This window comes from Orycteropus afer, unplaced genomic scaffold, assembly GCF_000298275.1.
Source record: "Orycteropus afer afer isolate SDZICR_OR568_19922 unplaced genomic scaffold, OryAfe1.0 scaffold00003, whole genome shotgun sequence".
Classification (NCBI taxonomy): Eukaryota; Metazoa; Chordata; class Mammalia; order Tubulidentata; family Orycteropodidae; genus Orycteropus; species Orycteropus afer.
In genome coordinates, this window is record NW_006921590.1 from 34,357,558 (window position 1) to 34,382,640 (window position 25,083).

Genomic DNA, 25,083 nt, shown 5'->3' on the forward strand with positions numbered 1-25,083 from the left:
GTCTTTGATCTTCATCAATAATTGCTTCAAGTCTTCTTCACTTTCAGCAAGCAAGGCTGTGTCATCTGCCTACCACAGGATGTTAATGAGTCTTCCAACAATCCTCATGCTGCGTTGTTCTTTACATAGTCCAGCTTCTAGGATTATTTGCTCAACATACAGGTTGAGTAAGTGTGGTGAAAGGCTACAACCCTGATGCACACCTTCCTGATTTTAAACTATGTGGTATCTTCTTGTTCTGTTCGAAAGACAGCCTTCTGGTTTATGTACAGGATCTTCAGGAGCCCAATCAAGTGTTCTGGAATTCCCATTCTTTGCAATGTTATTCATAATTTGTCATGATACACAGAGTCCAATGCCTTTGGACAGTCAATAAAACACAAGTAAATATCTTTCTGTTTCTTTTAGTATCTACTATATAGTGTACCTTTCAATGCGTAAAAAACATTAAAGAAACATTTCCAGGTACATTACATTAATAAGGCACAGTAATAATAATAATGTTTTGATGAGTGTCACAAAGTAGTGTCTGCTTGTTATTATGAACAACTGTATGTACCTTGAATTTTTAATAGGCTTCATGGGAGTTGCTTTGTAACTATGGGTTGTACATAAGTCAGAAATTTGTAACTCAGAGACTGCTTGTACTGTATTAATCATTCTTCCTATCCATTTAAGAGAGTTCTTGCATACTAGAGAATAATCTGTCTGTTGAATGATGGAACTATTTTTTCCTGGTTTGTCCTTTGTTGTCAAACTCTTTATGGTGTTTTTTGCCAGAAAGAAATTGTTAATTTTTATAAAATCACATATGCCCCCTTTTGTTTGGTGACATGGATTTCCTGTATCGATCTCAAAGAACTCCCTATCCTGGAGATCTTATCTATCTATCTAAATATTTGTTTTATCTTTATATCTTTAACCCTCTGGGTTTCTCTGCTGATAGTTTGAAGTATAGGACAGTCTGTCTCCACCAGATGTATAGCCAGTTATGCTTCCCTCATTAGTAAGTAAATCAGCTTTCCTCTGTTGAATTTAAATACTGTGTTCTCATATATAGTTGGACCTATGACCTTGTTCTGGTTACCTAGTACCACTCTAACAGAATATACCACAAATGGGATGGCTTTAACAGTTTATTCTTTTGCAGTTTGCAGGCTTTAAGTCCAAGTTCAAAGTGCCAGGCTCTAGGGGCTGGGTAAAAGCCCCTCAAACTTGGGCTTCAGCTCTCCTCTTGCTCCTGGCCCACTGAAGCTAGAGGCTTTTCTTCATTCAGACAGCTACTGGGTTCTGAGACTGACAAGCCCAAGGTTGACAAGTAAAAAGGCACAGTCTTGATGTTATCAAACCACATGCAGGCCATTAATTCAAGTCCATTGAAAGTCCCAAGGTTGGCAGAGCATGGCAGGCTGCTAAACAACATGGCTACATGCAGGGTTCAAGTGTGCCATAAGGTAAAGACCATTCCCCAAAGCTTCTCCTTACATACAGGAAGCAGACAACATCCCTAAGGCAGCTACTCAGCTGCTCAGAGTAGATTCCACCATGGAGTTGATTACCAGTCTCATCATAGGGAATATTACATCCAGCTGCCCAGCCATTCAACCAGACCAGGCCAAGTTGACACACAAAACTTAATTACCACAGACCTACGTCTGGATTTTTTATTTTAGTTTCACTAATCTATTTATCTATTTCTATGACAAACTGTGACTTTGAATATTTAGTTGAACCAATTTCCTCCATCTAGTCTTCTAAATTTTTTTTTGTAATATTTGTGTATTTCTATAATGGTAAAAGTAAACAATTTATTAAGCATTTCATATATGTAAGGCACTGTTTAGTGTAGGTGCGTATGTAAGTGGTTTATATGATTAATTTGTTTTATTCTCAAAATAATCTGAAAAGATAGAAACATATCTTCACTTTCTAGGTCAGGAAACTGATTCGGAAAGAAATTAAATTACTTTCAAGGCACTCACCTAAAAGTAGAACCAAGATGTGAATCCAGGTAGTCTAACTTCATAGTCCACACTCTTAAGCATTAAGTTATACTGCCTTTTTATACAAACTAAAAATTCTATATAAACTTTAAAATCATTTTGCTTAGTTGTTCTTCCCTCCTAACCTTCCAAGACTCTCTAAAATACACTGGAATTATGACAGATATGGTAAGAAATTATTTATTATCATGAAAATAGAAATGAACTAACATTTTCATTATCTTTTCAGTCCATAGCAAGATATATCTCTTCATTTTTGAGATTTGGTTTTTATTCCATTTACTTTCTGTACTTTCCTTATGGCATTAATTTCTGTGTATTTTTTAAGACAGCTTTTGACACTACTTGAATAGCTTGGTTCTTTGTCTTCCCCTGCCTCCCTCATTTTCCTTTCTTCCTGTTAAATGTGTATCTACTATATCTGTGAAAGACCAATAGATGTCAGTATTACAGAGAAAGAACTAGGTATAAATAAAAAAAAAAAAAAAAAAAAAAAAAAAAAAAAACCACAAGCCACGAGAGTTTAAAAGTTTGTATTGTTTTTTAAAATAAATTTGAGCAACAGCAATGAAAAGACAAATATATAATATCCTTTATTCTATATTAAAATCTATTTGAGATGTACATGAATCTCTTAATTCAACATTTTTTTTTTAACATTTTAAATTGTCTTTGGAAAAAAACACATGAAAGAACTACAGCTTTTCCATCTGTACACCCGTGATGTAATGCCTCGTAAAATAGAAGACACCAAGTTTCTGTTTTTATGATTCAAGAATTGCATAATTTTTCAAGTTTGGCTAGGGATAAAGGAACTACATGGTTGTGTATGAACTAAATGTATGTCTTTTATTTAGGAAGAAAATATAGTCCTGTGGAAAGCAGAAAGAGTGAGATCAACTTATTATCTCAAGAATAGAAACATTTTCTACTATATATGAAAACTCATTTTATTGTTGATTATAACTCAATCTTAAACAGTGTCCAATGCCATCAATTTTGTCATTTACCTTATAATTAAAGATATCCATTTAGAAAATTTCCTTGAATATATAGACTCAAAAAATAGCTAAAATTTAACTGAAATTTCTTCTGGGATATGACAGCAAAATCACTTAATAAAACTGAAAGCAAAGCAAGCCTTAAGTCACAGACAAAAAAACAGCCACACTGATCAAAACAAGTGTGTAGCTGTTGAAACTATGAATTATCATACAACTAGACAACTTTCTCTTTGGAACCATCTTTACATCACCTCCATTTCTACACTATTGATTTTATTCTTATCACCTTGAACTCCAGCTTCTCTCTTTATAACCATTGGAAATAAATGCTTTATTATCATTAATGACCTAAATCATCACTAAAGCTAATGGTTTTTGTGTAGTCTTTTTTCTCCTCTGCAGTATATGATATTAACCATAGCTGTCTTACCACTTTATTGAACTTCTATAGGGTAGTATTATTTCTTATTCTTCTTTTTATAGCTAGCTAACTAGTTATCTCACTTGTTTTTCTTTTATTGGTTTGTCTGCATTCCAGACTATCTTTAAAACTCAGCTGTGGTCTCAACTCAGCACTAATAGCAAAGTTCAAAAAAACAAAAAACAAATGCTGGTAAGGGTGTATAGAGACTGCAACCCTCATACACTGCTGGTGGGACTGTAAAATGGTGCAACCACTGTGGCAAATGGTATGGTGCTTCTTCAAAAAGCTGGAAAGAGAAATACCATATGATCCATCAAACCCACTACTAGGTATATATATCCTAGAGAAATAAGAGCTGTGACATGAACAGATATGTACACCCACCCATGTTCAGTGCAGCACTATTCACAGTAACAAAAAGATGAAAACAGTCAAAATGCCTATCAATGAAATAATGGATAAACAAACTATGCTACATACATACAAGGAAACATTACACAATGTTAAAGAAAAATGATTAATCTGTGAAATATCTTATAACATGAATGAACCTAGAGGACATCTCGTAACATTAATGAACCTAGAAGACATTATGCTGAATGAAATTTGTCAATCAAAAAAGGACAAATATTGTATGAGACCACTATTATATAAAGTCAAGAAAAAGTTTTCATACAAAATGAAATAATCTTGATGGTTACTAGGGGAGAAGGGAAAGGAGAGTAAACCACTAACCCACTAACTAGAGGGTAGATATTAATTTGGGAGAAGGGAAAGGCAATTTAATATATTTTATATATATATATATATATATTCAATGCTATATTGTATTTTCAAAACCCTATCATATTTATAATTTTTAATTATTCTATTTAATAACTACATAATTAATAAAATAAAATTTATGGAAATAGTGTATCTAGTTAATAATATGCACTTTTCTTCAAAATAACTGATTTTATGAAATTCTGCATTTAAGAACCATGATTATTAAATTTTTATCCTATTTCTTTTCTTCTGTAATTGAACATTTAGAACTTTAGCATCTTCTAAATCATTAACTTTATTATTCACAATAAGGAGGAAAAACACACAAAAAGCAAATCATTTTATTTTAATGAATCAATGGCATGGGTATATAAATTTTGAGAAATTAACTTTATTATATTTTAGCTGTTTAATAAAGTATACAGTGAAACCTGTGAGAGCCAGAACCTGACAGGAGTGCCTTGTTTTTTCCAGATATCACAAGTGCTTATAGCCTTTGACAGGCTGCCGTCTAACCCTTTTCTCATCACTCTCTTAGTGGAAATATTTGAGTTCTCCTTCTCTTACAGGTGTCCACCTTACACAGGTCCAGGCTTTTGCAGGCTTTACTGTAAAAGGAAACCATTTTCTTCTTTCTAGTTTTATCTGTTTTTCTTGAAGTCATAATTAATATGGCTGTATTTTTTGGAGGGGCTGAGCTTTTATATGGTTACCTCCAAGTGTCTTGCTCAGGCATTGCTGAAATATCACTGCAACATACCTCTAGTCAATTATTTAGAGTTTTCAAATAAAATATTTACATTTTTTTTTTTTTAAACAAACACTTCACCTGTGGGCTTTTCCTTTTTTTATAATCCATCTTGTCTTTTATATTTTCACTATCATTTCCCATAAAGGCCACTGCATCAATTACCTGGTTTTCAGTCCATTTCAAATCAAGTTTACAAAAGATATTTTCTTAAATTATTAACTGGATCACATCATTTGTTTTAAAATTATTCAATAAGCTCTCCATTACACTTCTTGTTGTTGGGTGCCATCCAACTGATTCTGACTCACAGTGACCCCATGTGACAGAGAACACCTGCCCCATAGAATTTTCTTAGCTGCAATCTTTACTGAAGCAAATTACCAGGTCTTTCTCTTGTGAAGCCACTGGGTAGGTCTGACTGGCAATCTAAAGTGTTCTGTATGATCTGTCTTCTGTCTTTGGCTGGCTCACTGTACTCTAGCTATTGTAGCTCCTGGAACACAGCAATATTATTTTTGCTTTAGACACTCTGCAACTAGTATTTTCTCTATCTAGACAGACAATTAAAAAAAAAAAAAAAAAACAATTGCAATAACTAACTTCTCCAAGCATTAGCTTCCTGGATCATACATGGCCTTCTCAGAGAGCGTTACCCTAGGATTCAATTTCAAGATGGTCTCTTCTCATTATTATCCATCACCAATACTTAACTCTCCTAGAAACTATTTTAACTGCTTACTTGGTTTTGGTTGATCTTCTTCACTAGAATTTAAACTCCATGTGAGCCATATATTGATCTTGTTTAAGATCGTACCCTCAATACTCAGCATAATACCTGACACACAGAACATGATCAATCAATATTTTTTGAATTATAAATTAACTAATGATTCTCTGCCTCAAAGAATTCTATTTATTCATGTCAACTGGATCACAGAACTTTACCTTTAGAAATGACCACACATTATATAGTCAAATGCCTTATTTTATAGATGAAAAAGCTGAGAACTAGGTTAAGAGAAATGATTTGGTTATGGGCATGTTGTTATCTGGCAGCAGAGCTGTAACAAGTGCTTAGACCCTCACATTATACTACAAATTTGTTTTATCTGGCAATTTGATTTCACTCTAGAATATAAAACAAATAGTCCCTTAAAGATGCTGCAAGGAAGGTAGTCTTTGATAATGTGTCTATTTTCCCACAATCTAGCTCTGTATCTCCAATTATTGCAATTTTTTTTTCCACTGGAATATGGATTACACTAGACCTTCCTAAAATATAACTTCATTTTCAATTAGTCTTAGTAAGTAAGTTATTAGTAGCATTGCAACATAAAATGCTAGCACAGAACATTGATTTGGATGCTGTCTGTAGTAGTTAAGGTTATGTGTCAACTTGGCTGGACCTGGTTTTGAGAGGCTGGGCAGCTGGTTGTAGTTATTGCCTATGATGAGACTGGCAATTAATTCCATGGTAGAATCTACTGGAGTAGCTACTTTAGGGATGTGGTCTGTTTCCAGTATATAAGGAGAAGCTTTGGGAATAGTCTGCAGCTTTTTGATACACTTGGATCCTGCGTGTAGCTGAGTCTTTATTCAGCAGCCTGCCAAATTTCCTGCTGATCTTGGGACTGATCTGGACTTGAGCTAGTGGCCTGACATGTTGTCTGATAGTACTGTGCTATTTTATTTGTTTATTGATGGGACTGTGCTATTTTATTTGTTGACCTTGTTTGGGTTTGTCAGCCTCAGCAGCCAGCAGCTACGTGAATGAAGAGATGCCTTTAGGTCCAGTGGGCCGGGAGCAAGAGGCAGAGCTGAAGAATAAGGTCAAGGGGCTTTCACCCTAGAGCTTGGCACTTTGAACTGGGACTTCTAGCCTCCTAAATTATAAAAGAATAAACTCCTGTTTGTTAAAGCCATCTCATTTGTTGTATTTTCTGTTAAGAGTGGCACCATCATCCTATGCCAAAGTGATAGAGCATACATATGAATAAATGTATGAAAAGTATGTATGTCATGATTTACACAGACATAGTACTGTACTTGTCATGTCTAGTTTCCAGGCCTTGCTTACTCAGACTCAACAGTATCTTAAAGCTGTGGTTCACTTTCAAGTTTTTCTCATCTTATCATTTACTTTCCTAGCACAAACCAAACTAAACTAACCCCTTGTCTGGAAAGTGAAGAAACCCAAGTCCAATTAAATTCAAGCTATAATGGAATATCTAATAGTACATAGTTATTTTAACATGGTAACTCCATCAAGGACACCTTGTTGGTAGAAAACAGCAATTTAAATTACTATTTACTGACTTACACATTTTATTTAAAAGCAAGTAAAAAGATAACAATACATAAGAATACCAACTCTGCTCTTCCTTTAATTTGTATCTGCTGCCTCCTTTCTTCTTGAAAATAACCTTAAAGAGTGGATGATGATACAGAGAAAGGTGCATTAGAATTAGAAACAAGAGCTCTAACCAGTTCTGGTAACTTGTTAATTTGATGACCACAAGAATGGATGGAAAACACCACTGAATACTATGCCAGGTCCTTTACTGAAGAGTACATTGGGCATTAATGATTAAAGGGGAATTGATTTTATCAGGGATAAAGTTAGTTAGAAATAGAATGTATGAAGTCAGTGAACTTAGCAGAAATAAGTAAAATAAAAAGGAGAAAATCCAGAATATATGTTTATACATATATTCTCACACAGAATGTGTTCTTTTTTTCTTTTTTCTCCAAAAGAACAGAAATACCTAGAGTACAAGTTTGACCTAGAGAGCAAAGGGCATTCTCAATTTAGTAATAGGGCTATCTTCTTGCTAAGAATATAATGGAGGAAGGAAAATGTCATTAAATGAAAACTAGAGGTAGAGCTAAAACATGTTGAAAGAAGGTCTGTAAAAAGTTTGGAAAGGAACTGTTACAGGTAAAATATGAAATCACATTTTTTAAAAGAGGTAATTGGAGAGTTTGATGGAACACGTTTGGGTAATATGTGTATCTGTTATTTCTCTGACTGAATTTTGTTAAAGCCACAGTAGGTAAGACAGTTGGCAGTACTGCTCAGAAAGACCACTGGGAGAAGCTCACTCTTGTAGTGATCTTGGGATGGGATCAATATTGGTAGTCACCTGCAGAGTATGGCTCTCTCTGCTCTTATTCTATCCCAGAGGGCTGAAACACACAGGAAGGAAGGGGAAGCAGAAGAGGGAATCAACATTTTACTAACTCATTTAATTCTCACAATAACTATGTAAGTAAGATATGCAGGGAAAGTAATCCCTACGTTATACAGAAAAGGAAATTAAGGGTCAGAAAAAATGAGGACATTAGTTACAAGAGAGTGAATTTAAAATCTGAATCTGTATTACTTTTGATTCTGAATCCATGTTCAGTCCATTATGAGCCTCACACTAAGGTACCTCACCCACCTTCCAGGACTATTTTATGAATTAAACAAAGGAGTTCTTTAAAGCATTATTGTGGGTTAGTTTGAAAACCAAGTTATAGATAGAGGAAAGACCATTTCTGATCCTAAGAAACTAATATACATAAACTTTCAGAATATGATCTGTTTATTAAGTATAGATAGTTAACTGTCACCAAGTTGATTTATGTGCAACAGAAAGAAATTTTGCCCAGTCCTGAGTCATCTTCACAATCATCTGCACATTTGAGAACATCATTGCAGCCACTGTACCAATCCATTTCACCAAAGGTTTCCTTTGCCCTCACTGGCCACCACTTCACCTGACACAATGACCTTCTCCAGCAATTGAATCCTCCCTGATCACGTATCCAAACAAATGAGTTGGACAATATTCTGTTGTGATCTATGAGGTTTTTGCTGGCTAATTTTTAGAAATATACTACTAGGACTTTCTTCTTAGATTGCCTTAGCCTAGAAGCTCTACTGAAACTTGTCCACCATGGCTGATCCTGCTGATACTTCAAATACTAGTGGCATAGCTTCCAGCATCATAGCCTCAAAAACCAAACTCACTGCCATCGAGTTCGTTCTGACTCACAGTGACCTCCAATGGGTTTCTCAGGTGGTAAATCTTTATGGAAGGAGATTGCCCAGTCTTCCTTCCGTGGAGTGGCTGGCCATTTTGCATTGCCAATCTTCTGGTTAGCAGTCAAATGCCTTAGGCACTGTACCACCAGAGCAACACACAAGCCACCACATTATGAGAAACTGACAGATGGATAGTAAGTACAGTCATGTGTTGCTTAATGTTCACAATATGCTCTGTAAAATAGGATGCTATATGATTTGGATGTTATGCAACACCATTATCATAGTCTGGTGTTTTGTCTTTAAGCATCTCGAATAAGCAACATGCCTTAGCAGTGATCCATCAACATGCTGAGAGGAAATAGCTTTTGTGTTTGGTCCTCGATCTGCATCATTAGCTATTTCTATATATTTGATATAGGACCTTCTTGCATTTTCATTAATCTCATAGCTTTCAGGGGAGCCAATCCTTTTACAGGTTGGAGAAATTTTTCTTTATTTTTGAGGATTATCATGACTGTCAAATGTGACATGCCTAAATTGTGAGCAATAGCATTCGCTAAATTTCTGCCTTTGTGTTGTTTAATAACTTTGTGTTTTAATTCCAAATTGATACCTCTCCTTTGCCTCTTGTTGCTGCCATCACTGGCACTGGTTTTGCTGAGTTTGGGAGCTATGATATACTTCACAATAATATTTTCGAGAGAGAACACTACCACACACAAGAGACTACATCTAATACATGAGATTGGATGCTGCTCCCTACAAATTGAAGCACAAATTGTTAAATGGTAAACTTTTTACATAGAAAGTAAAGTACATACATAAGCAAGTAACAAAGGTATTTGTATGACTATCAAGATAAATGTATTATAAGTTATGTATGTATTATACCATTATATACCTGGCTATGCAATCATTTTGCATACAAGAGACATGAACATGAGATACAGGTGTCATGTGCAGGAAGGTACTAGTTTTGCAATGTCCCATTCTCTGAATGGGATTTCTGAACTCTATTATAATTTTATGGAACTGTAGACATATATGTGGTCAGACATTGCCTGAACGGACATTATATGGCACATGACAGTATACATATCCACTTTCCTGGACATGATAAAGTACAATACGATGTGTACTTCAGAAATAACCAACCAAACTCACTGCCATCAAGTTGATTAAACTCACAGCAATCCCTCCTTGGGTTTCCGACGTGGTATCTCTACAGAAGTAGAATGCCTTTCGATACTCCTTCCAAGGAGGGCTGGTGGGTTTGAATCGCCAGCTTTCTGTTTAGCAGTCAAATGCCTTAGGCACTACACCACCTGAGCTCCTATTTCTTGAATAGCTAGGCAAATTATAAGATTTATACGAATTTTCTGATTTTATTTTTAAGATTATTTAACAAAAGGGGATGGTAGGGATCTAATTAAGGCCTTATGTGTCATAGGTTTTTTTCAAGTTCACATACAAATAGAGCACAAACATTCCAGATAAACACTTTCTATTACGTTAAACACATTATCATTTTGTGCCTCAAATCAGCACACAAAAAAACTTTTTTGAATATTACATGGCATTTGTAGGAGCTCTGGTAGTTCAGTGCCTAAGGCTGGCAGTTCAAACCCACCAACCACTCCTCAGAAGGAAGATGGGGCAATCTACTTCCGTAGTGATACTGCCTCGGAAACCCAAGGAGGGGTTGCTATGAGTCGGGGCTGACTCGACGGCACCTAATAACAACAACATGGCATTTATATGGATTTAGAAAAACTCATGGCAAAGTAGCAGTCTTAATCTGGAATGGTATCAACTATTGAGACAGCCTTACTTGTTACAGGAAACAAATTACTCTCTTTGCAAAAATATACATAGCATACTTGCATATATTTATTTTTAAAAAATGATCTACACAGAATGCTATAATTATTAATGGAAACTCCAAACAATATACAAATCAACATATCAAACACTGTACCTTCTTCTCCTTGAACGGGTTCTTCTAATAACAATTCTGTCATACATTCCCAGTCTTTCAAGAGTTCTTGAGAGCTCTCCCACAAACTGTCCACCAAGTAGGCTGCATGTTCATGTAACTAAAAATAACAAATTGATTATAACTAAAGATTATTTATGGAATAAGCTACTAATAATATATGTATTTTTTAATTGTGATTTGGGTGAAAGGTTACAGAGCAAATTCAGTTTACATACAGCAGTTCACATACACTTTGTCTCATGACACTGACTATAATTTACCACAATGCAACAGCTCCCCTCCCACTTCTTTCCCATAGTTACCTCTTCCCTGTATCCTTCCCTCCATGCGCTCCTGCCCCCTGAGCTATTACTAATAATATTTTTAATTAAACTATTTTCTTCATAATTAAATTGATTTTGTCTCAATGGTTTCAAGAGCTACTTCAAGAACAATGTATTTATATGTATTCTACATCAATAATGTAGATGTATCGTTCAGAATCAATTAATTGATTTTTTAAATATTTACAATAGTGAGGTTAGGGACATCCTCATCTAAACACATCGTTTATAGATGAGGAAAGTGAAAGTAAAGCTAGTTAGCAGCATTTCTGATATCAGAAGTGGATCTAGGTTACCTTATCAGTATTCTTGTTTCTTTGTAATTATCTTTTTTTTCCAAAAAATTTTTTTACTGTGATTTGGGTGAAAGTTTACAGAGCAAATTCATTTTCCATACAGCAGTTCACATACACTTTGTCTCATGACATTGACCGCAATTTCCTACAATGCAACAGCTCTCTTCCAATTTCCTCCTCATAGTTAATTCTTCCCCGTGTCATTCCCTCCCCCGTAATCCTGCCCCCTGACCCGAGCTTTCTCCCTGTGCATAACAGCCCTTCTAATCTCCTATGATTGACCTCTCCAAGGAATGTATCTAACTAATGTAAATGTTCAGCTCATATGTCTGCCTTTTTTTTGGCTGGAAGCCACAGAAGTGGGTTCAGTTTCAGATCTGAGAGGCAGCTAGGGGCCATAGTCTCAGGGGATCCACCAGGCTCTATTAGACCAGCAAACATGGTCCCTTTTTTTTTTTTTTTTTTTAAGATTTTGAGTTTTGCTCCACAATGTTTTCCCACTCTATCCAGGATCTCCTATGTAGATGGCCTCTGAGTGGCTGACAGTGTTGTTGTTGTTATGTGCTGTTGAGTCGGACCTGATTCCTAGAGACCCCCGCTTGTTTCCGAGGCAGTATCCCTATGGAAGTAGATTGCCCAACCTTCCTTCTGAGGAGTGGCTGGTGGGTTTGAACTGCCAGCCTTCTGGTTAGCAGTCAAATAATTTAGGCACTATGCTACCAGAGCTCCCATTGACAGTGGTAGCCAGGCACCATCTCGTTCTTCTGGTCTCAGTCATATAGGCTGAGGATTGCATGGCATATCAGTCCCTTGGACTAATTGTTTCCATGTGTCTTTGGTTTTCTTCATTCTCCTTTGCTCTGGACAAGGAGAGACCCATCATTGCATCTAAATGGCTGCTTGTGAACTTTTAAGATCCTAGTCGGTACTTGCCAAAGTAGGATGTGGAACAACGTTTCTGTGTAGTATGCTGTGCCGATTGAGCTTGATGTGCCCTCTGAGCAAGGTCTCAAGCCCACAGGTCCAACTACTCACTTCCTCGCTGGGGAGCTGGCTGTGGCTAAGAGGTGGCTACATACAACATTGTCCCTTGTCAGCTCTACTATATATCTAGGAATTCTTACAGAACATACAAATTCACTTGTAGAAACTTTGTCTGCCAACCCTATACATGGTCTTAGGCACACTTCACCCTGCACAGACAAACCTAATTGTTCAGCCTGTCCAACCATCTATCTACCTGTATATCAATGTTTGCCATCACTGACAATGCAGATGTATGTGCAAAAGGGCTTCTCTTTGTTGTGTATACCTCCCATGCACCTCTCTATGTCTTCCCCTTCCTCAATGCCACTGTGTTGATCACTCACATTTGGTACATTGCCTTTCCCTTCACTCATATCAATACTTGTCTCTACCTATCTAGCAGTGTTCCCTTCCCTCCCCTCTCATTCCTGGTAACCAAAGAAGAAAATTCCTTCCATGTATAAACCTTTCCTTGACTTTTTATAATAATGGACTAATACAGTATCTGTCCTTCTGTGATTGACCCATTTCACTCAGCATAACGTCCTCCAAGTTCATCCAAGCTATGTGGTGTTTTGCAGATTCTACATTATTCTTCAGGGTTGTATAGTATTCCACTGTGTGTGTGTACCAGAGTTCCATTATCCATTCTTCTGTTGATGAGCACCCAGGTTGTGTTCACCCTTTTGCTATTGTAAATAGTGCTGCAATGAACATGGGGGTGCATATATCTGTTCTTGCCCTGCCTCTCACTTTAGTATATATACCTAGTAATGGAACCGTTGGGTCAAATGGTAATTCTAATTCCAACTTTTTAAGGAATCATCATACTGCCCTCCACAGTAGTTGTATCATCACTTTACAGTCCCACCAGCAGTGTATGAGAGTCCCGATCTCTCCACATCCTCACCAGCATCTGTTATTTTTTGTCTTCTTGAACTTTGCTACTAATGCTGGGGTTCTTTTATTTTTTTTTTAACAAATAAAAAAAAAAAGAGAGAGATTACTTTCTCCTAGAATTATACTGGAATTGTTGGTACCTGCCAATTCTTCCTTAACTCCTGTCTAAAATTGTCAAGACAAAATGGCCAAGATATATTTCTACATCTTTCTTCTTTTCTAATCTCATATCCATTTGACTCAAATTCCCCACCACCTTCCCCCTTTTTGCTGCTCCTTAGTCTCTTGACAATTTTCTTCAGAACCCCACAGTAAACAAATACTCTGAAACTCTTCAAATACTTAACACAATATTCTCTAATGCCTGCCAGTTATTAAGCTCTGAAGAATATTACTTCCATGAAGCTTTGTAAGCAAGGTAAGTGGAGAAGGTGTTGGCATAGTTCTAGTTCCTAAAAGCTGATCCACCCTTTTTAGAACTTCTGGTTATTTGCCGGTATCTTGGCACATTTGGAACTTAAATTGGTTTCCTTCCTCACTCCTACTTTTATCATTACTCTTAACTTCAATATCCATTTGGATGACTTATTCAATGCTTTGCCATCTGACTGCCTTAATTTTTCATTTCATTTCTACTACATTTCAAATCTCACTTCCTGGATCCTGAAGAGCCTCAGGAAAATCATACACACATCTCACATGCCTTCCCAGTAACTTGGTAAAGCTAAAGTAGATATTATCAGTTGGCATCACTGCTTGGAAAGAACAGCACAAAGCTATCTTTCAAATGTTCCAAACTATTCCTATACAATCATAGCATTCCAACACTGACACAAGTGGTATACAACAGTAATACTTGGTGTCAAAGGAGAAAAACAGTGGTAGAAAATAGAAAAATGAACTGTTTCAAAACTGTTGCTATTAAAACCTATGCTGAATAACAGGCAACAAAGACAGACACTTTTACATACACCATACTGCACTACCAGTAATAACAAACATTAATCTATTAGTAGATACATAGGTAGATAGGCTGAATGATCAGGTATGTCTAGGCAAAAGGGAATATATCTATGATCACGTATGCTTGGCAGATGATACTTCTACATCCGTATTCGTATGCTTCGTAAGAATGTCCATATAAACAGAGCTAACAGGGCAAAGTTATGATAACTTTTTCGCTACAGTCAACCACCCCGAGGAAGCGAGTTACTGGATGTGTGCTTGTCTGGAGCAAAGAAGAAGGAAGAAAACCAAAGATGCATGGAAACAATTAGTCCAAGGGACTAAGGGATTATGCAAGCCTCAGCCTACATGACCATGAGACCAGAAGAACATCTAGGTGCCTGGCTACCACTGTCAACCACTTGGAAAGGCATCAGTGAAGGAGATCCTGGACAGAGTGGGTAAACAACGTGGAACAAAACTCACAATCATAAAAAAGACCAGGCTTACTGGTCTGACAGACCTGGAATTGAACTCAATCCCATGGCTTCCAGTCAAGAGACAAGCATATAATGTGAACATTTACACCAAGTAGGTATACTCCTTAGAATAATCAATCATGGGAGATCAGAAGGGCAGTATTTGCACAGGGAGATAGCTCAGGGGGCAGGAATGCTTAGGAAAGGAGGACACAAGGTAAAGGTAACCAAAGGGAAGAAGTGAGAAGAAAGCTGTTGCATTATGGGGATTGCAATCAATGTCATGAAGCAAAATGTGTATGAACTGCCATATGAAAAATGAATTTGTTCTGTAAATTTCACCCAAATCACAATTTAAAAAAACAAAACTATTTCATGGAACTAACAATATGCTAAGGAATCTTTCTTTGAAATATACTTAAAATTGTCATATTGTTCTTATTGAAGTAGTATATGATTAAAGTCTTTTTTCAAAAAGAAAAACCCTATGCTGAATAAATAAGCTTTTATGCCTAATGAGAGCTTGTGGTGCCATGAAAATGTGGTGGTTTGACCCATCAGCCGCTCAGCGAGACAAAGATGAGTCAGTCTGCTTCCGTAAAGACTGCAGAGTTCTAATACCCATGGGGCAGTTCTATTCTATTCTACAGGATCACTATGAGTTGGGATTAACTCAGTGATTTTTCTTTTCCCCTGGGGTGTATGCCTGACTATGGGTATTTCTGTAGAATAGGTACATAAAAATTCATGATTATAATTTTGGTAAGCGCACATTCTATAAAATATTCCTCTTCTGTCCCTTTAACTGTTTTGGGTCTTAAATGCTCATTTATCTCATATATTATTCTGCCTGTTACCTTTTTTTTTATAAGATTTGACAGTTATAACTTTATCCAGCCCTTTAATTGTAAGGTTCCTGTATAACTTTGATTAAGGTGTATTTGTAAACAGCATATAACTATTTTTTCATTTCTTTATTTTAACCCCAAATAATAACCTGTCTTTTAATAAAGCATTTTGTACTAGGAGCTCTAGTGGCATACTGCCTAAGGCATTTGATTGCTAACCAGAATGCTGGTGGTTCAAACCCACCAGCCATTCCTCGGAAGGAAGGTTGGGCAATCCAGAGATATCACCTTGAAACCCAAAGAGGCGTTGCTATGAGTAGGAATCGACTTGACACCAGTGAATTTGGTTTGGTTTTACATCCACTGAGATTATTTCTGGTGTTTTATTTTCTATTCTTGACTTGTTAACATTTTCTTGATTGTTTTGTTTGTTCTTACTCCAGTGTTTTATTCTAACACATTTATGTATCACCAAGATCCTTAGCAAATTTATTTACTTCTATTAATTTGAATATTCACCTTAAGAAGGATTTCTCAGCATTTCCCTTAAGCTTCACAGCCTTATTTAGAGTCAGCTAAGTTTTTCTGATTTATTTGCTCACCACTGTTTCTTGTACTTTATTTTCCTCTTATTGTATCCATTTTTCATTTTGCTAGGAAACACCCTCAAGTAACACTTGGTACATGGGATGCATGGGTAATAAACATTCTGACTGCATGTCCTTTGATTAGATGCACCTCTCCATTCTCTGCTGTCCTTATAGAGAACTTACTAGACAATACAATCAATAATTTGTGAATCTGTACTTCCTATCACAATGTCTTTCTCATACTTTCCATTTATTTCTTATTTTACAGTGCTTTCTGGAAAAAAAAAAAAATCATTTGATTTGCTCTCTACCCAACTAAATAGATATTTGGGTTGTTGCATTCAGGGTATTTGTTGATTTTCCACCTTAAATTGTGAAAAATTTGTTTTTAATTTCTAAGAACTCTCTTTCTCCTACACAATAGTCTCTTATGATTGGAAGTATTAATTAAAATTTTTAAGCATTATGTTGGGTTTTATGCTTCTTTTTTCATGGTAGGGATTTTATTTAAGTTTTGGTGATTCTTGGTTGCCAGTTATTATCTGTTGTAAGAATCTAGACTAAAGAACACTGGTAGGTAGCATCTCTTCCTTGATTCTGGTTGCAAGGTCCTGACTTCTTTGACTGCAAGGAGAAAAAGAGGATATTTATAATTGAGTTGGCTTTTCCTCCAATGTGTTTACATTAGTGTTTTAAATGCACTGTATAAGTTTCCTGGTTTTCCTAGCAGCCATAAATTATCTGGGCCATTTATTCCGTAACTTGCTTATCAGACCCACTGTCCACACCTCAAATGCCTGGACTAGCAGGTCTAAAGTGAGGAACAGGCTCAGATAAAGCATAGCCACTTATTTATTACCTACAGCTTACTTCTTTCACCACACTGATGCTCTGATCTTTGCTGTACTTCAAGTTCCTATCAAAAAACTTTCAGTTAAAAAAGAAGGAAAGCTTTTCTATTTTTGCCTCACTGGAGTTATGGGTTACTTAGCTCTAATGGACTTCTTAGTCAGTCCTTTCCCATTTACTTCATATCTTTCAGAAAGTCCTCACTATTTTGGTGGGCTGACACTACCTCTTTCATCTTCACTTATTTAGTCTGAGGTTTTTAGTGAGATGAGTTGATGGCACAATTCAGTAGTGTAATTCCAGTAACACTGGCACTCTTATGAATGACTTTTCCAGGTCTTACATCAAAGCATATTAAAATTTAGCTCTGGCATGTTGCCACTACTACTACTACTAGAAATTTTACGTCTGTGGTAGCCAATTTTCTTAATATAGATAATGACTTCTTGACAATTTCCTCATCTTTCTGGTTATAAGGAGTGGGGGCTTATACTAACAAATAGTTGTTTTAAATTCAGTGTGTATGCCAGAAAGGCAGGACAATGTGCTGGACAATTTCTCTTATAAGAGTTTAAATTCACTAACATTAGCAACAACAATCAGTACAATGTGGTAAATCAGGGACTGGTCAGGCATAATGTTTATTATAGACTCTCTGTGTCTTGAGGCATCAGTGATGGCCATAGAAATTGTCAAATCTCAAATTTTTACTAGACTACCAAGTAAGTAAATGAGAGAAAATAAATTCTAAAAGGTCCAGTAGGGGAGAAAGTTAAAATCACCTTTCAGACACTTTGTACCAAGGGCCTTCTGTGGAGAGTTAAAGATGAAGCTATGAGCAGAAAGAAAGGCCTTGAGGCAGTCTCAATGTGTATAAAAAGCAAAACAAAACAAAAAAACCTCTAAGATTAAAAAGGAACCAGAACACTAAAAATGAGAGAAAAATGAATTTTCTAAAAATGATTTTTGGTGTCATGATTTATAAGGATAGTGTTAATAACAATAGTGTTATTGTACAAACTGTGATGCTTGATATTCTTTGTACTTTTCAGTAATTAGAGGAACAAAAAAGGTAACTTTTTCTTTACTGGACAGTATGGCAAAATGACTAATTACAACTAAATTAAAATTGATAATACGTTATATGTAACATATAAATTAAAATTCTATTTATAAATGGATTTTACCCTGTTACATCTGAGTATAATTTACTTTAGGGTAAAGTATACACCTGTATATATGACAAAATAATCTCCTTTATTTGGTGACTTTAACTGTAATGTTCTGTGTGCATTCTGATTAATTTTCAATTGACTTCAAGGTTGCTAATACTAGCTCAAGTTTTCTCTGTCCGCTAACCTTCCATCAAATAGTTAAATATACTAAGAGAGTTCACTGTGTAATGGAATCTTTTATGAAGAATCATTTACAATGCAAATAATCATTCAGGTTTTAAGCCTAAAATTTCTAAATACTCTTATACTAGCTGTCACCTCTTCTAAAACAGAGCCAGTCATTGATGAATCTTGAAGAACATATACAAACTAATAAAAAAAATTATCATTCATTCCCAGGAATGAATATTATGGGGAGATTTCTTTGATATATCAATAATATGACTATCAATTCTCTGTCTTAAATGACTGTCACAATCAGCCTCACCATTCTATAAACCTGTAGGAAGGGTGACAATACTTTACAATCTGTCTAGGACTATCCTGTGCTGTGCTTGTTGCCTTGGAATAATTATTAATAGTATCCTTATCACTCCAAAATGCATCACAGTTTGTACAATATATGGTTATACTACTTATAGGGGAATCTACACTCTTCATATTGAAGTATCATTTATCATACTATTTGGTATGTATCTAAGTATACAAGATAATCTATCAGTTGAGGCCAATGATTGTTATAAAGGTTGTGATGGTTTAAATATGTCACTTTTTCATACAAAAAGAAAAGAACATTGATAGCCAGTTTAAGAAGATGTTTTCATCTCTATTATTTCATCTGTAATTCACATGTAAAAGGAGACTACTCCATGAATTGTAAGGCCGCTTTCAATTCAACTGTTTTATAATTCTATTAAAATTGTACTATTTCATATCCTAGAAAAACAAAATAATGAATAATCAGTTCAATTACTCCCAGTTAACTGCCCTGTAATTAATTTGTAATATGATTTCTAAAGTCTCTTTCAGGTCAATAGTTGATAAGTCTATTACTGAAATATCACTAATAAGCATGTACTGGAAAAAAAACAAAGAGGAATTCAGGGTGAGAAACCATCAGAATCACATCAAACTTTATTATGGCTTTATTAAGCACTCTGCTCTAGGTGAGGTGTGACAGGGCTAGTACAACAGAATATGAAGAGATATGTTAGCAAAGAATGTGTTTCTTGTGAAATAAGAGACCATAAAGGACAGTAACTATGAATCAATGAGAAATCCTTAAATATGATTTGCAGTTGCTTTTGCAACAGAGAAGAATGCCATACAGGAGGACTGGGAAATATATTTTCATGCTCTTGGAACCTTCAGCAAATAACAGTAAAACACAAGAATATAGTAATACCATCAGAAAATAGGGTAGTAATAAACATTACAAATTATTGTTTTAAAAAAGATGAAACTGCTCAAAACAAAGTATTTTTGTCTTTCTTGAAAGAAACATAGCATACTTTACATAAATAATGTGCACATTATAAGTGTTTGCCCACCATGGCCTCCCTAAAAGTATTTCTGTAAGCACATTATGCTAATTTTTTGCCACAACATGTAAAAAAATTAGCATAATGTGATGAAATATCTTTGGGGGAGGGTGGAGCTGGTTAAAAAAGTGTAATGTGTGCACTATTTGCACAACAATGCATAAAAAGAAAACCACCTGAGCTTTCAGAGACCCAAAACATTTCCCTTCAATTAATAACAAAATCCAATTAACCTAGTAGACAACAATTGATAATAGTATTTGCATGTCTCATTGCTATCAACTTTTGAAATTGTTGCTGCTATGAAAGTCACTTTTTCATATAGGATTGATTGCAGCATATAGTTTTTATTCATTCCTCTGAAACCTAAGGCGATTAGGGGTATAATTTGAAATGGTCTATCACAAGTGTGACTGGGCATTTAATGTTTTATCTTAAAAACTCAGAAGCACTTTGTATTGAACTTTATAATACATTCACACTTACTTTGACAAGAAAACAGTATTTTAAGAGCTACTGAAGTTGGTGGAATAGACATACAAGCTACACAGACCCTATTCAACAAAGAAAAGAGAAACCAATTGACATAGATACAGAAGATAATCCTAGAGCCCTCAGCTTTGAAAGGAAAGATACAAATGGAGCTGTGGACTATCAGCTATCCTGATGGCGTGGCGAGTTTGAATATTATAAGTAGTGTTAGGACCTGGGCAGTGACTTAAAAATTGGCCCTGCTCACCAAGGGCTGCATGCATGGACAAACAACTGCACTGATGGTTGATGACTAAAAAAGGGAAACAGCAAAGGAGGCAAATTGAGCTTTGGACTTTTGGTTGTCTGGAAGGTGCAGCGATTTTGAATTTTACAAGTTGTGTGGCCACTCTGGATATTTAAAGCAGAACGTTCTAATACCAGCAACCTAAGAATTATGTTCCACCTGCTGAGAAGAGCAAAGGAAAATACATCTTACTAGTTGTAGGATGAATGAACCCCAAATGGGATACAACAAAGAAGATCACCAAGATATATCATCATTACACTCACCACACCCAAGACAAAGAAAGCATCTTGAAAGCAGCATGGGAAAAATGGAAAGTTACCTACAAAGGGCAACCAATTCTTATTGGTTGACTTCTGATTTCCTGGCAGAAACAATGCAGGCAAGAAGGCAATGGGATGGTGTGTGTGTGTGTGTGTGTGTGTATAAAACTCTGAAAGAAAAAAATTTCCAACCAAGAATTGCCCCCACATCTGATGGTAAAAATATGACATTTCCAGATAAGTAGAAATTAAGGGAATTTATTAAAACCAGACCAACCTTACAAGAGATGATAAAGGGAGTCTATTGGAAACAGAACCAACAGCAAACAACAACTGATGATTAACAAACATGATGACATAACCTAGAAACCAACCCAGTTAGGGAAGTATCCAAAGTAAAATACACTTACAAGACTACAAACAGGGAACCAAAGACATCAATTGGTAAATGAGGACAACTACAAACCAAAAGGGAAAAAACTGTGTAGTTAGAGAACTTCTAAATAGTGAGGAAGTCAAGACAATTGCAAGATACAACAGACTGTTCTAAACTTGGGATTAAAATGATAAAGAAAAGGGTAACCTCAAGGTAAAATAAACTGTCACATCAAAATAAAAAAGAGGTCAAGCACATACTGAGCAAATACTAAAACAATAGCAACTAAGGAAATGATAACACAATTCATAAAAAAAAAAGAGCTTGGCACAGAGAATTATATGGAACAAAGAAATCAGGAATATCATGAAAAAACATAACAAAATGACAACAAAAAATTCATACTTGATAATTACACTGAATGTAAATGGATTAAATACATCACTGAAGAGACAGAGAATCACACACTAGATAAGAAAACATAACCCATCAATATGTTGTCCACAAGAGACATACCTTAGAGACAAAGACAAAAATAGCCTAAAAATCAAAAGGTTGGAAAAAGATATATTAAGCACACAGCAATAAAAAAAGAGCCAGAGTGGAATATTAATTTCTGACAAAACTGACTTTAAGGCAAAAACCAACATAAAAGACAGGTAAGGACATAATATAATAATTAAAGGACTGATTGAACAGAGGACATAGCTGTAATAATTATCTGCGCACCCACTGAAAGAGCTCCAAAATACATAAATCAGACTTTAACACAATTGAAAAGAAAAACAGGTAACTCCACAGAAATAGTAAGAGACTTTAATACACTTGTGATAGTTGGAGCTGTTTGTCAACTTGGCTGGACTACAATTCTGTGTGGTTTAAGCTGTTGTGATGTAGTTATTCCCATGATGGAATCAGCTGATTATGTTTTGAGCAGCCAATCTGTTGAAAGGGAGTTTCTCTAGGGGTGTGGGCTGCTTCAAGTATATCTATGGACATCCTGGGAAAAGAGACATTCCTCTGTGCATCGGGATTCTCTTGTGCTGCCTACAACTGTCTGTGAGCAAACAATCCACAATTTGGCCTGGAGATCTTGGATTTGTCAATTATTGGAGTGAACAGCCAGTACACTGCCTGCCAACCTTGAGCTCCTCAGCCCCTGCAGCTGCAAGAATTGGGAAAAGCCTTCAGCTTGAGGTTTGATCCAAGAACTTTGGACTTGCCAGCTTCTATAAGTGTGTGAGCCATTTTCCTAAGATAAATTTTTCTCTCTCTTTATATATATATAAGCTTTACTGGTTTTGTTTCTCTAGAGAACCCAGTCTAACACAACATCATTTTCAATGAAACAGAGAACTGGAAAGAAACTCAACAAAGACACTGTGGTGGTTATGTCTGTGTGTCAACTTGGCTAGACCTGGTTGAGTGGTTGGGCAGCTGGTGGTAGTTATTCCCTATAATGAGACTGGCAATCAACTCTATAGTGGGATCTACCACAAGCAGCTGAGTAGCTGCTTTGGGTATGTGGTTTGCTTCCTGTATATAAGAGGGAGCTCTGGGAAAGGTCTCTAGCTTGTGGCATGCTTGGACCCTGCATGTAGCCATGTCGTTATTCAGCAGCCTGCCATGCTCTGCTGAACTTGGGACTTACAATGGACTTGAGTTAATGGCCTGCTGTGTGATTTGGTAACATCAGGACTGTACCTTTTTGCTTGTCAGCTTTGGGCTTCTCAGCCTCAGCAGCCAGCAGCTGTCTGAGGGAAGAAAATCCTCTAGCTTAAGTGGGCTGAGAACTGGAGGCAGAGCTGAAGCCCAAGGCTGAGGGGCTTTCACCCAGCCCCTAGACCCTGACACTTCGAACTTGGACTTAAAGCCTCCAAATTGTAAGAAAAAGCTCCTGTTTGTTAAGGCCATCCCACTTGTGGTATATTCCTGTCAGAGTGGTACTAGGTAACCAGAACAGATGCAGAAGAACTAAACAACACAATGCATTAACTTGATCTAATAGACACCTACAGGGCACTTCATGCAACAACAGCACAATATACATTTCTTTCCAGTGCACATGGAACATTCTCCAGGAGAGACCATGTTAAGCCAAAAAGCATTTCTCAATAAATTTAAGAACACTGAAATACTGCAAAGAATCTCAGATCACAATGCTATAAAATTGTTGTTGTTGTTGTTGTTATGTGTCGTCGAGTCAAACCCGACTCATAGCGACCCCTCCTTGGGTTTCCAAGGCAGTATCACTACAGAAGTAGGATTGCCCAACCTTCCTTCCGAGGAGTGGCTGGTGAGTTTGAACCGCCAGCCGTCTGGTTAGCAGGCAAGTGTCTTAGCCACTATGCTACCAGAGCTCCCGCTATAAAATTAGAAATCAATAATAGGAAGATTAAAAGAAAAGGACCTAACACATGGAAACTCAGTAACACCCTCCTTAAAAATGACTAGGTAATAGAATAAATAAAAAATGAAATTAAAAACTCCTTGAATCAAACATTCTCCAGGTTAGACCATATGTTAAGCCAAAAAGCAAAACTCAATAAATTTAAGAACACTGAAATATTGCAAAGCATCTTCTCAGATCACAATGCTATAAAATTAGAAATCAACAATAGGAAAAACAATGGAAAAAGAGGTAACATGGAAACTGATACCCTCCTTAAAATGACTGGGTAACAGAATAAATAAAAAATGAAATTAAAACCTTCTTGAATCAAATGAGAATGCAAAAACAACATAGCAAAATCTTTGGGACACAGCAAAAGCTGTGATCAGAGGCTAATTTACAGCAAAAATACACAAATCAAAAATGAAAAAAGAGCCAAAATCAACAACTTAACCCAACATGTCCAACAATTAGAAAAAAGAACAGGAAAAAAGAAAAAAAAAAGCCTATAAGTAACCAGGAGAAAAGAAATAACAGAGATGCGAGCAGAAATAAATGAAATAAAAAGACAATAGAAAAAAAATCAACAAAACTTGAAAAGATGAATATAATTGACAAACCACTGGCAACTGTAACAAAGTGAAAGAGGGACAGAATACAAATAACATGAATAAGAAACAAATTGGGAGAGTTCCCTTAAGATGGTGGAATAGGCAGAAAGACTGCACAGACCCTCTTCAATAAAGAAAAGGGGAACCAATTAACACATATAGAGAAGATAATCTGGACCCCTGAGCTTTGAAGGGAAGGATATACACATGGACTAAACTCCAACTAGCAGAACAATTTGCATGAAAACACCAAAAAAGGGAGATATACAGAGCTGTGGTCTGGCGGCAATCCTGATGGCACAGACAGCTAGATATTCACGAGTAGTGGTAGGACCTAAGAATTAATGTAAAAATCAGCCCTGCTAGCAAGGGACTGCATGGAGGACTGCTCTGGTGACTGGTGAATAAAAGGGGAAGCAGCGAAGAGGAAGGCGGGCTGAGCTGTGGACTTTTGCCTGTCTGGAGGGTGCATCCATTTTGAAAGTTTACAAGCAGTTTGACCATTTTGGATATTTAAAGTGACAGTGTTCTCCAAGATTCCAGGAACTTAAGAACAGGCTCCACTTGCCGGGAACCACAAGGATATTCCAGATGATGACTTGAAAGGTGCAACATTCCCCTTGTTACTCTTATATCTCACACCCTCTTGGTGAATGGAGGTGTGGCCATCCGTCACTCCCATCCACCTTCTAGACTGGCAGGAATTCCA

General features: G+C 36.3%; 1 protein-coding gene across 1 annotated transcript in view; it reads right to left on the minus strand.

Annotated features, from left to right (window-relative positions):
- STAG1 (stromal antigen 1) overlaps positions 1-25,083 on the minus strand; it is a 528,154-nt gene that overhangs the window by 92,246 nt on the left and 410,825 nt on the right. The window contains exon 14 of the mRNA XM_007937169.2: positions 10,962-11,079. Coding sequence (XP_007935360.1) covers positions 10,962-11,079 — 118 coding nt within the window. The remainder of the gene's footprint in view (positions 1-10,961; positions 11,080-25,083) is intronic.